The 12610-nt window shown below is 49.9% G+C and overlaps 1 protein-coding gene and 1 long non-coding RNA gene across 8 annotated transcripts in view; one reads left to right on the plus strand and one right to left on the minus strand.

The window, feature by feature from the left end:
* The window catches only part of Klhl3 (kelch like family member 3), a 130371-nt gene that overhangs the window by 94088 nt on the left and 23673 nt on the right, over positions 1 to 12610 (plus strand). For all 6 annotated transcript variants that reach the window (XM_052157324.1, XM_052157328.1, XM_052157323.1 and 3 more), the window contains 2 exons: positions 3157 to 3273; positions 6499 to 6648. In XM_052157324.1, coding sequence (XP_052013284.1) covers positions 3157 to 3273; positions 6499 to 6648 — 267 coding nt within the window. The remainder of the gene's footprint in view (positions 1 to 3156; positions 3274 to 6498; positions 6649 to 12610) is intronic.
* On the minus strand, positions 8690 to 10143 carry LOC127665011 (uncharacterized). 2 transcript variants are annotated; one of them, XR_007973302.1, is made up of 4 exons: positions 10061 to 10135; positions 9995 to 10027; positions 9401 to 9499; positions 8690 to 8905 (listed from the first exon to the last, which is right to left on the minus strand). It is a non-coding gene; the product is annotated as an uncharacterized LOC127665011 (long non-coding RNA). The 2 variants fall into 2 exon arrangements; XR_007973301.1 differs by having other exon boundaries at positions 9995 to 10143.

Genomic DNA, 12610 nt, shown 5'->3' on the forward strand with positions numbered 1-12610 from the left:
CCTTCATGGGAAGAGCCACTGGGGACCATGTTTCTGCTCAGATGGATGGGTATCCTGGGACTTGGAAGCCTAGAACTACACAGCTCTGAGGGCAGAAGGAATCCAGAAGGAAGGGCATCCTGAGACACCGGAGCTCAGGAGGGGATCCCCAGCTGAGCTGAAGAGCTGAGGAACCTCTGCCCTTTCATTGTGTCTTTCATTGATTCTTGGCTTCTTCCAACGAGAGAGTCACACCAGGCAGCATATCTCGTGGAAGAATTTTATTGGAGGGCCCAGGGTATAGATGATCAACCTTCAGAGGGCTGCTCTCTGCAGAGATCAGGGACTTGAACAAAGGGGCAGGTGTTATATAGGATTTTTTAGGGGGCGGAGCTTTTCAGGGCAGAGATTTCCAGGGTGAGGATTGGTGGGATTTCAAGGGCTGAGCTCGACGAGCTCAGGGATTGGTGGATTTTCCTGTTCAGGGATTGGTGCTTTTTTTCACATCTTTCTCTACATCAGGCCCTTGGGCTAGAGTTCTTGGGAAGTCCTTCCTGGCTAAGGCCAACTTTTGCTGAGGCACCATCTCCGTCGGGTTGCTCAGGGAGGCTGCAGAGGAGGCGCTGCCACTGCCAACGACAACTCCCTACAGGACAGCTCCCGCCCAGGCTTCATGTTTTCCACCTTTAAAGCGGAGGCAGTGCTGCTTCTTGGGAAGAATGTGATCTGCGACTAAACTCTGCCCGCCCAAGGCTTTATTCCTCCGCATTTGTCACCACGCCACTTGGTATCATACTGTAAGGGATGTAGGCAGGAGACAGATGGTGAACTTCTCATTCCTGTAGAAGTTCATAGTCAGGTAGAAGGGAGGAAGAGGAGGTGTGGATGGCATTCAAAGCCCATCACCTCCCCCAGACAAGCCCTGCTTCTCCAGCAGTCTCTGACTCTCCGCTACCCAGCAAGGCCCCAGCCCTCCCAGCCGCGCTCCTCACTCCAGCCTGGCATGGAGTTCCTCTGAGCCCACTCACCCAGACGTTCACGACAAGAGCTTTTGAGAGAATATTACGCACCAAGAAGCCCTGCTGTGTCTGAGGGACAGAACTCTACTGAATTTGTGATTTTTTAAGACATGGAGGAGGATTGCAATATTTGTGTGCATAAGGTTAATTAATATACAGCTTGTTACATTCAGAAATGAGAAAAACTGAGCATATACTGTATACTGCTCATTTTCTTTAATTCTGTTCCATCCTTTTTTTAAAAAATTAGATTCTTGGCTGGAGAGATTTGTCAGTGGTTAAGAGCACTGGCTGCTCTAGTAGAGGACATGGGTTCGAATCCCATCTACCTCGTGGCTCACAACCATCTGTACCTTCAGTTCTAAGGAAGACAGTGCCCTCCCCTGGCCTCTGGGTCACCTGCACTTCTGTGAATGACATACAAGTAAAAATAAATCTTAAAAAACAGAAACAACAAAAAACCCAAACAAGTTTAATGGCCAGGTGTAGAAGTGCACACTTTGAATCCCAGCACTCTGGATGCAGATGTGGAAGGATCCCTGAAGCTCAAGGCTAGCTTGGTCTACGCAGGGCAGCCAGGTCTACACAGAGAGACCCTTTCTCAGAAAGCAAAACCAAAACAAAACCAAGCAAGCAAATAAATAAAAATTTGTCCTGTTACAGGTAATCAATTTCGTAACCTTGATCCCTTGTCTAATGTCGTCTGTCAGAGAGTGTGCCACTTGCTTGGTAAGAACTCTCATTCCTAGCCAACCTTTGACGTTAGCATCCACTGATGACGCTGGCTGAGTCAGTTACTACGATTCTGCCATTCTCTTACATGCACTAGGCGGCCGTTTCCTTTGCAGAAGGAGCCCTTTCTGTACTTCCCCGCAGAGCCCATGGGCTCCAGGATCTGATTTTATTCACTCTGCTAGGATCTGTTACTGTGGTTTGAAAAGCAAGACTGTTCCATGTTGAGGTAGAGTTTGCAAAAACAGTGAAATGTTACACATCAAGTATACAATTTGATCAGTCTTAAAGAGGGCGTCAGGTCCCCTGGAATAGAGTGATGGAGGTTGCGGGCCGCCCTGCTGGTGCTTCGTAAGAACAGGTGCCTTGAACTGCCGAGCCATCTCTGAAGCCCATGTCTTATTCTCTTTAACAGCAAAGACCAATTTCTCATCCTTGTTCTTTGTAATGATCCTACCACGATAGCACTACAGCAGACGCCGTGGACACGTGCCCCGCCCACTGACGTGAGCCGTTTGGCAAGCTTTCCCTGGAGAAAGGATATTTTTTTTTTAACCAAAGACTTTTCATATTTTCATTTTTCCCCCAAAGGTATATTTATCCATTTCTAGTAACACCTCTGGTTGGTTCTGCTCGTCAGCTCTGGACTTTGCCAGTCTGCGTGCACGGTCAGGTGGAATTTAAATTTAGCCACAGCCTCTCCTTTTGGGTTCAGGTTCCCTGGCTTTCGATTTGTGATTTGTGATTTGTGATATTTGTGTGGGCGTGGGATCTTTCCTTGTCCTTTGGCATTTGGTGTCACTTTCTGTCATCAGAGCCAGCCTTAGGCAGAGGGTAACCCTGTCACCATCCTACATTACCTGGGACATTTATGAGGGGAGGGAACCATGCCCCAGGGCTTCTGGTCCTTTTGAGCACTCTTCTTACCTAGTTTCCAGTGACCACTCTGCATTTCTATCCTTAAATGACTGTCAGAACACATTCAGTTTGAGCCATGACGTCTGCACATCTAGGACGGCAGGCTTATCATTCTACCCGTGTTTCTCTCTCTCTCTCTCTCTCTCTCTCTCTCTCTCTCTCTCTCTCAGATTTACTCATTATTATATGTAAGTACACTGTAGCTGTCTTCAGACACACCAGAAGAAGGCATCGGGTCTCATTACAGATGGTTGTGAGCCACCATGTGGTTGCTGGGATTTGAACTCAGGACCTTTGGAAGAGCAGTCGGTGCTCTTAACCGCTCAGCCATCTCTCCAGCCCAGTGCGTGTTCTCTAATAGGCCAGCTCATGTCCAAGGCCTTCCTACCCTTGTTTCGTCCTGAATATCAAGCCTCAGATTAAATGCCTGTGTGGCTGGCCAGCAACTTTTCCTCCTGGTTTACAAGTTGAGGCCGCTGTTTGTAAGCCTTCTGTTCTTTCTTCCCAGGTGTTTGAAGCCGTGATCTCATGGATCAATTACGAGAAGGAGTCTCGCCTCGACCACATGGCGAAGCTGATGGAGCACGTCCGGCTCCCTCTCCTGCCGAGGGATTACCTGGTCCAGGTCAGTGTTTGCGAGCTCACCCAGCCGGAGGAGCACAGACGGACCTCTGGCTGTACGGTGCGGCTGAGGTATTTCATGAGTTTCTGTGCGGATGGAGGGCACGGACTGCCTGGATCGAGAGTGAAGGACAGATGGGGAATGTGAGAGCACAGATCAGAGCCAGAGACGTGAGCTTTCACTCTGTCCTTCAGCCGTGACCTACCTCACTGTCTCCTGGTGCGCCTGATGTCCCGGACACTGCAGCGGGTCTTTGAACTGCAGCTGTTGCAAGGATTCAGGAACTCTTGAGTGTCCGGGAGGCGGTCAGCACACAGCCCAATCGGCGCTCAGTATGAGTTTGTTTTCCCTGGGAAGAACAGAGAAAGAAGAGTCATTTCCGTAATATCCCTGTGTTCCCTCTCTGTGGAGATCTTAGGCAACCTGGAGTCCAGGCCTGGAGTGTGAAAACCGGCTCTTCATAGGGACATCCAGGGTGTTTTATTTTTATTTATTTATTTTTTTTTGGTTTTTCGAGACAGGGTTTCTCTGTGTAGCCCTGGCTGTCCTGGAACTTACTCTGTAGACCAGGCTGGCCTCGAACTCAGAAATCCGCCTGCCTCTGCCTCCCAAGTGCTGGGATTAAAGGTGTGCACCACCACTGCCCGGCTTTTTTTTATTTTATTTTTTTTAAGATTTATGTATTTTTTATGAGTACACTGTAGCTGTCTTCAGACACACCAGAAGAGGGAGTCAGGTCTCATTACAGATAGTCGTGAGCCACCATGTGGTTGCTGGGATTTGAACTTAGGACCTCTGGAAGAGCAGTCAGTGCTCTTAACCACTGGGCCATCTCTCCAGCCCATGCAGTGTATAATCTACTCCCTCAGAGAAGGGAGAAAAATTAAGAATTCTGGGTGGGCCTGTGCTTTCTCATTTAATCCTTGCAGCAGCCCCTGAGGCAATGATTATGGGCCTCTTGACATCCACTCGTCTTTTTCTTTTCAATTTGGGGCCTTGAAGCTTGGAGACCGGGGTCAGTCTGTAGCCCGTAATTGGCGTGAAGGAATCCCAGTTGAGGTCTGCCCTCACATGGCCCTGAAGCACATGCTCCGTGAGCGGCCACCTCTGATAACATCTGTCACGTCTGTCTGTCTTGTTTATACGCGGGATGGTTCATTTTGTGCAGTAAATGGTGTCGGACGTCCTTGTAATCCTTCAGATGTGGGACTTTGATGAAATGCAGAGGCAAGTAGGCAGTCCTCAGCTGTTCCCGAGGGGCGGGGCGTTCAGACGCCACGGAGAGAGTGAGTGGTGCCACCCAGTCCTCGTCCCTCGTCCCTGTCACTCCCGGCTGCACTGACCCTAGAGCCTCAGTCTCTCTATGGCCAAAATCACACCAGCCCTGATAGGGCTGTGTGGGAACAGAAAGAGACAATCCACAAAGAAAGGCCTGTGACAGTGTCAGGAGGTGCTAGCTGCTGTTTTACCATCTGGGGCTACAGGTGATGTCTGTTCCACGAGTGCTTGTGAAGTCCCGTGTGCTTGTCCCCGTTGTTCGAAGGCCTATGGGTTCAGTGAAGTGCTCTCTTCGTGTGTCCCCTTGTGAGACCCCCTCTCAGGTGCTTAGCCGTGTGCTGGACTGGACGCTCCTTCAGTGCTACCCCCTGGTGGCCACACGTCGCCTCCCCTGACCTGCTGGAGTTACGTGGTCAACCCCACTCTGTCCCATGGAAATGGCCTCCAGCAGGGACTGTTTCACAGTGAGGGCGATTGCCCAAGGGACAGGGTTCCACAGAAAGCTAAGGCAGCTTCCAAGACCCCCACAACTGAAACTTGTCAAAGACACGGGCTTGTTTTGGTTACCACAGGAAATTCAGATTTGGTTATGGAAAGAGGGTGAGAGGCCAGAGAAAGGTTATATGGACCCAACTTTAACGGACTTTTATCAGGCCTCATGAGAAGCTCCTCTAGGAAAGGATGCTTTGTTAACATTTATCTGACCTTGAAACTTAAAGTAGTTTAACCTGAAGGTGGTGCAGGAGCTGGTGGGGAAACTCTGGGCAGCCCCTCCCCCACGCTGGTGGCCGTCAGGTTTCAGAGTTGCTAAGTTACCCAGCTCCTAACGGGCATTGAAAAACAGTGTCCAAATGTGTACCGGGCTGCCTGTGATACAGCACACGGCATAAGCGTCATAACTTCCATCGTTCCTGTTAAAGGTTTGCCTCATGAGTGCGAGTGTTTTCTCTGCATGTGTGTCTATACCAGGCATGTCTGGTGCTCCCGGGGGCCAGAAGAGGGCACTGGATTCCCAGGAGTGACAGGCAGTTGTGAGCCTCCTTGTGGGTGCTGGGAATGGAACCGGGTCTCCTGGGAGGGCAGCCAGTGCTCTAACTGCTGAGCCACCTCCCCAGCCCCCATCGTGATCTTCCTAAGTGGACAGCTCAGTGTCCCAGGTCCCCCTCTGTGCACCAGCACAATCTGTATGTCCAAACCTTGCTCATAACCCCGCGCTGTAGCTGGACCGTGAATAGTAACTCCCCGTGGGCTTCTCCCTCATGCCAAAGGCTTTTTGGGGCCAGCTGTCTGAGCCTGGAGACCCTCTCCTCACTTTTTCTCTAACCCTAGACAGTTATGATTTGTCCTAACCCAGTTCCATCCAACTGGGAGGGCGAGAGAAACCCAGAATTGTATGTCTGGGAAAAAGAGGGCTCCGGAGGCAAAGGCCTCGCTGCGTCAATCCGTCTTTCCTGCCAGCTCCAAGCTGCCAGAAGATGATAGCCCCAGCCGTATATTCATTCCTCACAACTGTTGGGCCAAGGACATGCTTGGCGAAGCCTTCTTTGTACATGGCTGGCTTGAGGGCTTAGTGAATCCAGTTTCTTGTTCTGCAGCTGGACTTGAGGGCTTAGTGAATCCAGTTTCTTGTTCTGCAGCTGGACTTGGGCAGCGCAGGATAGGGGCCTTGAAGTGTCCATCACTGTCTTCCTCAGGGCTAGCACCTCACAAACTACTGAGTCTCCATGTGATGTGCCCATTTTATAGATGAGGAAACTGAGGACCAGGAGTTCCATGTGGTGGAACAGGGCTGAGAGGTGGGACCCCGTGCGGTAGTTTGGAACTCTGTGAGCCTTTCTTGGAGTCTGAGGTGGTGTGAGATAGAAGGGATGAATGAGATTTGGGAATGCCTCAGCCTGGGGAACTGTGGTCCCACTCTGCTGGAGGCTCAGCTGTGCACTTTACCCCCAGACAGTCGAGGAGGAAGCTTTGATCAAGAACAACAGCACGTGTAAGGACTTCCTCATCGAAGCCATGAAGTACCACCTCCTGCCCCTCGACCAGAGACTCTTGATCAAGAACCCCAGGACCAAGCCGCGGACTCCAGTCAGCCTTCCCAAGGTAAGCCCCAGCCCGGCCTGGGCCTCGGCTCAGGACAGTCCAGGGAAAGTGGCTTCCACTCCAGCCTCAGTTCGTTCTGACTTTTGGTTGCATTTACGACCCAAGAGATGGTGTCTGCTGGCGCCTCTTGAATTTGCTAGCGCCCTGAAACCCAGCCGGGGAGCTTGCCTTGCTTAGAGTCTCAGGGTGGCCACAGCGGGGAGCTTCACGCACAGGAGGGACCCGGCCCCGCCTCTATTCCACAGCGCATGTGCTGTGCCAAGAGAGGCAGAGGACAGGGCATTCCTCGGGATTGTAGTCAGGACCCCCATCCGGTGCCATTCCTCACCTGGGAAGGGATGTGAAGGACAGCTGGGGCTGACAGTAGACATCAGGCCTCAGGAGGCTGTCAGACGCTGGAGCAGGTGGAAAGTCGGGGAAGGGAAGGGAGAGTCAGGAAAGTGAGGTGCTGGGGACCCCACGGTTCAGAGTAGTCCGAGGGTGCTGCCTGCTGCTGGGGCGCTCTCCCTGTGGTCTTCACAGGCGGGGCCCTAGAGTCCTCAGGCTAGGCAGTAATTCTTCCACTATCTTAACATTGAAGTGGGTGGGGCTAGTGGGTGAGGGTGGGGCTGGGGGAGGGTCTCAGTCAACCCAGCAGGGAAGAGAGGCAGGAATGACCTCCTGGACAGCACAGTAGGGTGTTCCCAGGCCACAGATGTGTCAGAGAGAGCAAGTTTTGGTCTTTACCAAGTTCTCATGTGTCAAACACCTGTACGATGTTGTCTTAGTTAAGGTTACAACTGATAGGGTGAACTGCCATGGCCAGCTACAACATGGGGGAGGAGAGGGTTTGTCGGGTTTACACTTCCACATCACTGTTCATCACTGAAGGAAGTCAGGACGGGAACTCAAACAGGCCAGGAACCTGGAGCAGGAGCTGATGCAGAGGCCACGAGGAGTGCTGCTTACTGGCTTGCTCCTTATGGAAGAGCTCAGCCTGCTTTCTTATAGAACCCAGGACCGCCAGCCCAGGGACGGCCCCACCCACACGGAACTGAGTCTTCCCCCACCAATCACAAATGAAGGAAATGCTCTACAAGCGCCCACAGCCCGATCTCATGGGGTATCTTCTCAGTTGAGGTTCCCTTCTCTCAGATGCCGCCAGATGTGTCAGGTGTGTGGCATAAACTAGCCAGCGCAGGTGTCATTTACTTAAAATCTGCAACCCCAAACACTGGTGCTAACAAGCCTTAGTTCTATAAAGAAAACTGAGGCTCACGGTTCAGTGATTTGCCCAAGTGTCAACACAGCCAGCGCCCACAACAGTGGGAACCTGGTCTCTGAATTTCACCTAATCCAGCGCAAACCAGAGCGAGCACTTGACAGCTGTTCCTGCCACCATGTCCACTTAGGGGCAGGAACAAGAACAGGCAGAGGGACGACTGGCTCGCTCCGCCGTTTGCCTCACTGTCCCTCGGTGTCTTTTGTTTTTGTTGAAATATTAAGATGAGACTTTTTAAAAATCTTATTACATTTCTCTCTGGGTGTCTCTCTGTCTCTGTCTCTCTCTGTCTCTCTGTCTCTGTCTCTCTCTGCCTCTCTGTCTCTCTCTGTCTCTCTGTCTCTCTGTCTCTCTGTCTCTCTCTCTCTCTCTCTCGTGTGTGTGTGTGTGCTCGCATGTATGTGGGAGTCTGTTCTCTTCTTCCATTCCATGGGACCCTGGGATTGAACTCCAGTTGTTAAAACTTGGTGGCAAATACCTTTACCCACTGAGCCATCATGTTTTTTTTTTTTTTCCTGAGACAGGGTTTCTCTGTGTAGCTCTGGCTGTCCTGGAACTCACTCTGTAGACCAGGCTGGCCTCGAACTCAGAAATCCGCCTGCCTCTGCCTCCCAAGTGCTGGGATGCCCAGCTCCCACTGAGCCATCTTGCTGGCCCATTCTCTCCCTGCATTTTAAAGTGAAGAAATTTATATTTAACTGTAGAAATACAAATGTATTGCATATTAAAAAAAACAAAACACACTGCAATCTTGAAGTAAAGAAGCAGTCACCCCGAGCCTTCCGCGCAGCCACTCCTGCCTTGATGAGTTTTTCTTTCAGCAGTATCTCTGCACATTCATTCTATGATAACTGAAGATGCACCTTTTCCTGTATGTGGGATCTACTGTGAAGACTGAACCCTGTCTCTCTCCAACTAAACCAAACGCTACAAACGGTGGCTACGGACCGAGTCAGCATCGGCGCTGTAGTGGGTCCGTGAGGCTTTGCTGTATGTCTGTACCATGGGCATTCACAGCCCTCAGTTCACCTGTACCACGGGCATTCACAGCCCTCAGTTCACCTGTACCACGGGCATTCACAGCCCTCAGTTCACCTGTACCACGGGCATTCACAGCCCTCAGGTCACCTGTACCACGGGCATTCACAGCCCTCAGTTCACCTGTACCACGGGCATTCACAGCCCTCAGGTCACCTGTACCACGGGCATTCACAGCCCTCAGGTCACCTGTACCACGGGCATTCACAGCCCTCAGTTCACCTGTACCACGGGCATTCACAGCCCTCAGTTTACCTGTACCACGGGCATTCACAACCCTCAGTTCACCTGTACCACGGGCATTCACAGCCCTCAGTTCACCTGTACCACGGGCATTCACAACCCTCAGTTCACCTGTACCACGGGCATTCACAGCCCTCAGTTCACCTGTACCATGGGCATTCACAGCCCTCAGTTCACCTGTACCACGGGCATTCACAGCCCTCAGTTCACCTGTACCATGGGCATTCACAACCCTCAGTTCACCTGTACCATGGGCATTCACAGCCCTCAGTTCACCTGTACCATGGGCATTCACAACCCTCAGTTCACCTGTACCACGGGCATTCAGAGCCCTCAGTTGATCTGTACCACGGGCATTCACAGCCCTCAGTTCACCAGTACCACGGGCATTCACAACCCTCAGTTCACCTGTACCACGGGCATTCACAACCCTCAGTTCACCTGTACCACGGGCATTCACAACCCTCAGTTCACCTGTACCACGGGCATTCACAACCCTCAGTTCACCTGTACCACGGGCATTCACAACCCTCAGTTGACCTGTACCACGGGCATTCAGAGCCCTCAGTTGACCTGTACCACGGGCATTCACAGCCCTCAGTTCACCTGTACCACGGGCATTCACAGCCCTCAGTTCACCTGTACCACGGGCATTCACAGCCCTCAGTTCACCTGTACCACGGGCATTCACAGCCCTCAGTTCACCTGTACCACGGGCATTCACAGCCCTCAGTTCACCTGTACCACGGGCATTCACAGCCCTCAGGTCACCTGTACCACGGGCATTCACAGCCCTCAGGTCACCTGTACCATGGGCATTCACAGCCCTCAGTTCACCTGTACCATGGGCATTCACAACCCTCAGTTCACCTGTACCATGGGCATTCACAACCCTCAGTTCACCTGTACCATGGGCATTCACAACCCCCAGTTCATGGTCTCTGGAATAATTCCATTTTTGTAGTTTGAGTATATCTCTGTCAAGTACTCTTTCCTGGTTTTTTTTTTTTTTTTTTTGGTTTTTTGGGATTTGATTTTTTTCGAGACAGGGTTTCTCTGTATAGTCCTGGCTGTCCTGGAACTCACTCTGTAGACCAGGCTGGCCTTGAACTCAGAAATCTGCCTGCCTCTGCCTCCCAGAGTGCTGGGATTACAGGTGTGTGCCACCACCGCCCGGTTTCAAGTACTCTTTATTAAATGACATATCTTCATTTGTGCCTCTGTAATCTCGAATGATACTGATCTTGGTTTCATGTTGTTATTTGTACTTCTTTTGGGGGAGATGTGCTTGTTTATGCCCTCTGCCCCTCCCTCCGGCGGAATGTGTGTTCTTACCAGCAGTTTTCAAGGGCCTTTTCTGTACTGAAGGCCTCAGGTCTTTGTGCACATTGTTTTAGTCTGTGGTTTTCCTTCTCAGCTGTTTACGAAATTCTCTCCCAGTGCCTGCTTACCGTTTTCTTTTCTCAGTAGCATCTTTGGAAGAGCAGAGTTTATAAAAATCAGTTACTTCAATTGACAAGAAAAATTGTGTATGTTTATCATGTACATTATGATTTAACAAATATTTTAAAGTATGTACATATAATAGGACGGCAAATCCAAGCAGTCCAGTATGTGGTTTCACCACATCCTCTTATTATTTTTTTATAGCCAGAACATTTATATTTTATTCTTAATGATTTTCAGCAATGTAGCATTTTTATCAACTGTGATCACCATTCTGTGGAGCAGAGCTCTTGAATTAGCCTTTCTGCATGTAACAGAAACTGTATCTTTTAACTAATGGCTCCCTAGGCTCCTTCCCTTCCTGCTACCTGTTGTAACTACTGTCCTGTCTGTCTGGGTGTTTACCTGTTGTAGACTCTGCATGCAGGGAGAGCTGTCTTCCCATGCCTGGGTTATTTTCCCTAGTGTTAACCCTTCAAACATCTTGCAAATGACAAGATTTCCTTTCTTTTTCTCAGGACAAATAATATCCTATCACATTGTGTGGTGGCTTCTCTGTCCTGTCATCACAGACACAGGCTGAGGCTGTAGCTTAGCTGTCATGGATGAGACTGCAGTCTCCATCCCTGTGATGGTGCCGTCTGACATAGCGATTTCATGGACTTTGGATATGTATGTGGCAGTGGGGTGGCTGGATCATATGTCAGAACTATTTTTAACTTTCTGAGGAGCCTCCATACTGTCTTCTCAAGTATCTGTGCTTGGAAGAGCAGATGCCTGAGCCCGGCAGTTTCATTGTTTTTCTTGTCATTTATTTTGAGTTTAAACCAAAAAAAAAAAAAAAAAAAAAAAAAAGCCCTTCACATAACTTATACTTTTTTTTCTGTAAGTTTGAAGCTTTAAAGTCTATGGATCATTTTCAGAAGAACTGATTTATTCTGTATATGAATATCTGGTTATAGCATATCACATATTGGAAGGACCCTCTCCTCAGTCCTTGCCTGACTGTGTACACCCTGGTCTGTCCCTGGCTTCTACCCTGTGTCTTGGCTTATCTGTCCGCCTTATGCCAACACTACACTGCCATGCTCACTGGCTTTGAGTCTGAGGTATTCCTGACACCTCATTTCTGTTCTTGGCCATGGCTTTGCTAACCCTGGAGTCTGCTCATTATTTCTGCAAGAAAAGCTGCAGGAGTCACCGGGGTTGGATACCATCTCTAGGTCGACGGGGGTGGGCTGGGCTGGGAGAGGCCTTATCTGACTGTCGGCCACAGTATGCTCCTGTTTATTTGGTCCACCGACTTCTCTCAGCAATGTTTTATCTTGTCTGTGTATGACCTTTGACTGCTTGCTGTCAGATTTATTGATGGGCATTTTTGATTTTGATTCAATTATCAATGTTCTTTTTCTATAGGCAGCACTAGGAATTGATCCTAGGGCCTCACACAAGTGCACTGCCAGTGACTTATGGGAAAATTGGTGCTGACCGTTCACACCACGATGGTTTCTTTCTAAATCTTGACCTTTACTAGTTTATTGCTCATGTGTGGAACTGTGATTGCTGGGGAAGTTTGTTTGGTGAAGGAAAGGTTGGTCTGGGAAGAACAGGGGTGGTGGTTTTAGGAACACATATGCACCCCAGCTTGAGGCTTTGACAACTATTGAGGGTTCTCTTCTGCAGTGTGCCCTCCTGCCCTGAGCTGTATGCTATGTGTCAGTAGGCATTATCTGCCAGTGTCCTTGGCACACAGCTGGCTTGGTCCTGGCTCAGGGGTGGGGCCAGGAGGATCTGATAACAGCATTCTCATGAGTGATAGATATCTTTTTATTTTAAGGATTTATTTATTTATTATATGTAAGTACACTGTAGCTGTCTTCAGATCCTCCAGAAGAGGGAGTCAGATCTTATTACAGATGGTTGTGAGCCATCATGTGGTTGCTGGGATTTGAACTCAGGACCTTCAGAAGAGCA

This window comes from Apodemus sylvaticus, chromosome 14, assembly GCF_947179515.1.
Source record: "Apodemus sylvaticus chromosome 14, mApoSyl1.1, whole genome shotgun sequence".
Classification (NCBI taxonomy): domain Eukaryota; kingdom Metazoa; phylum Chordata; class Mammalia; order Rodentia; family Muridae; genus Apodemus; species Apodemus sylvaticus.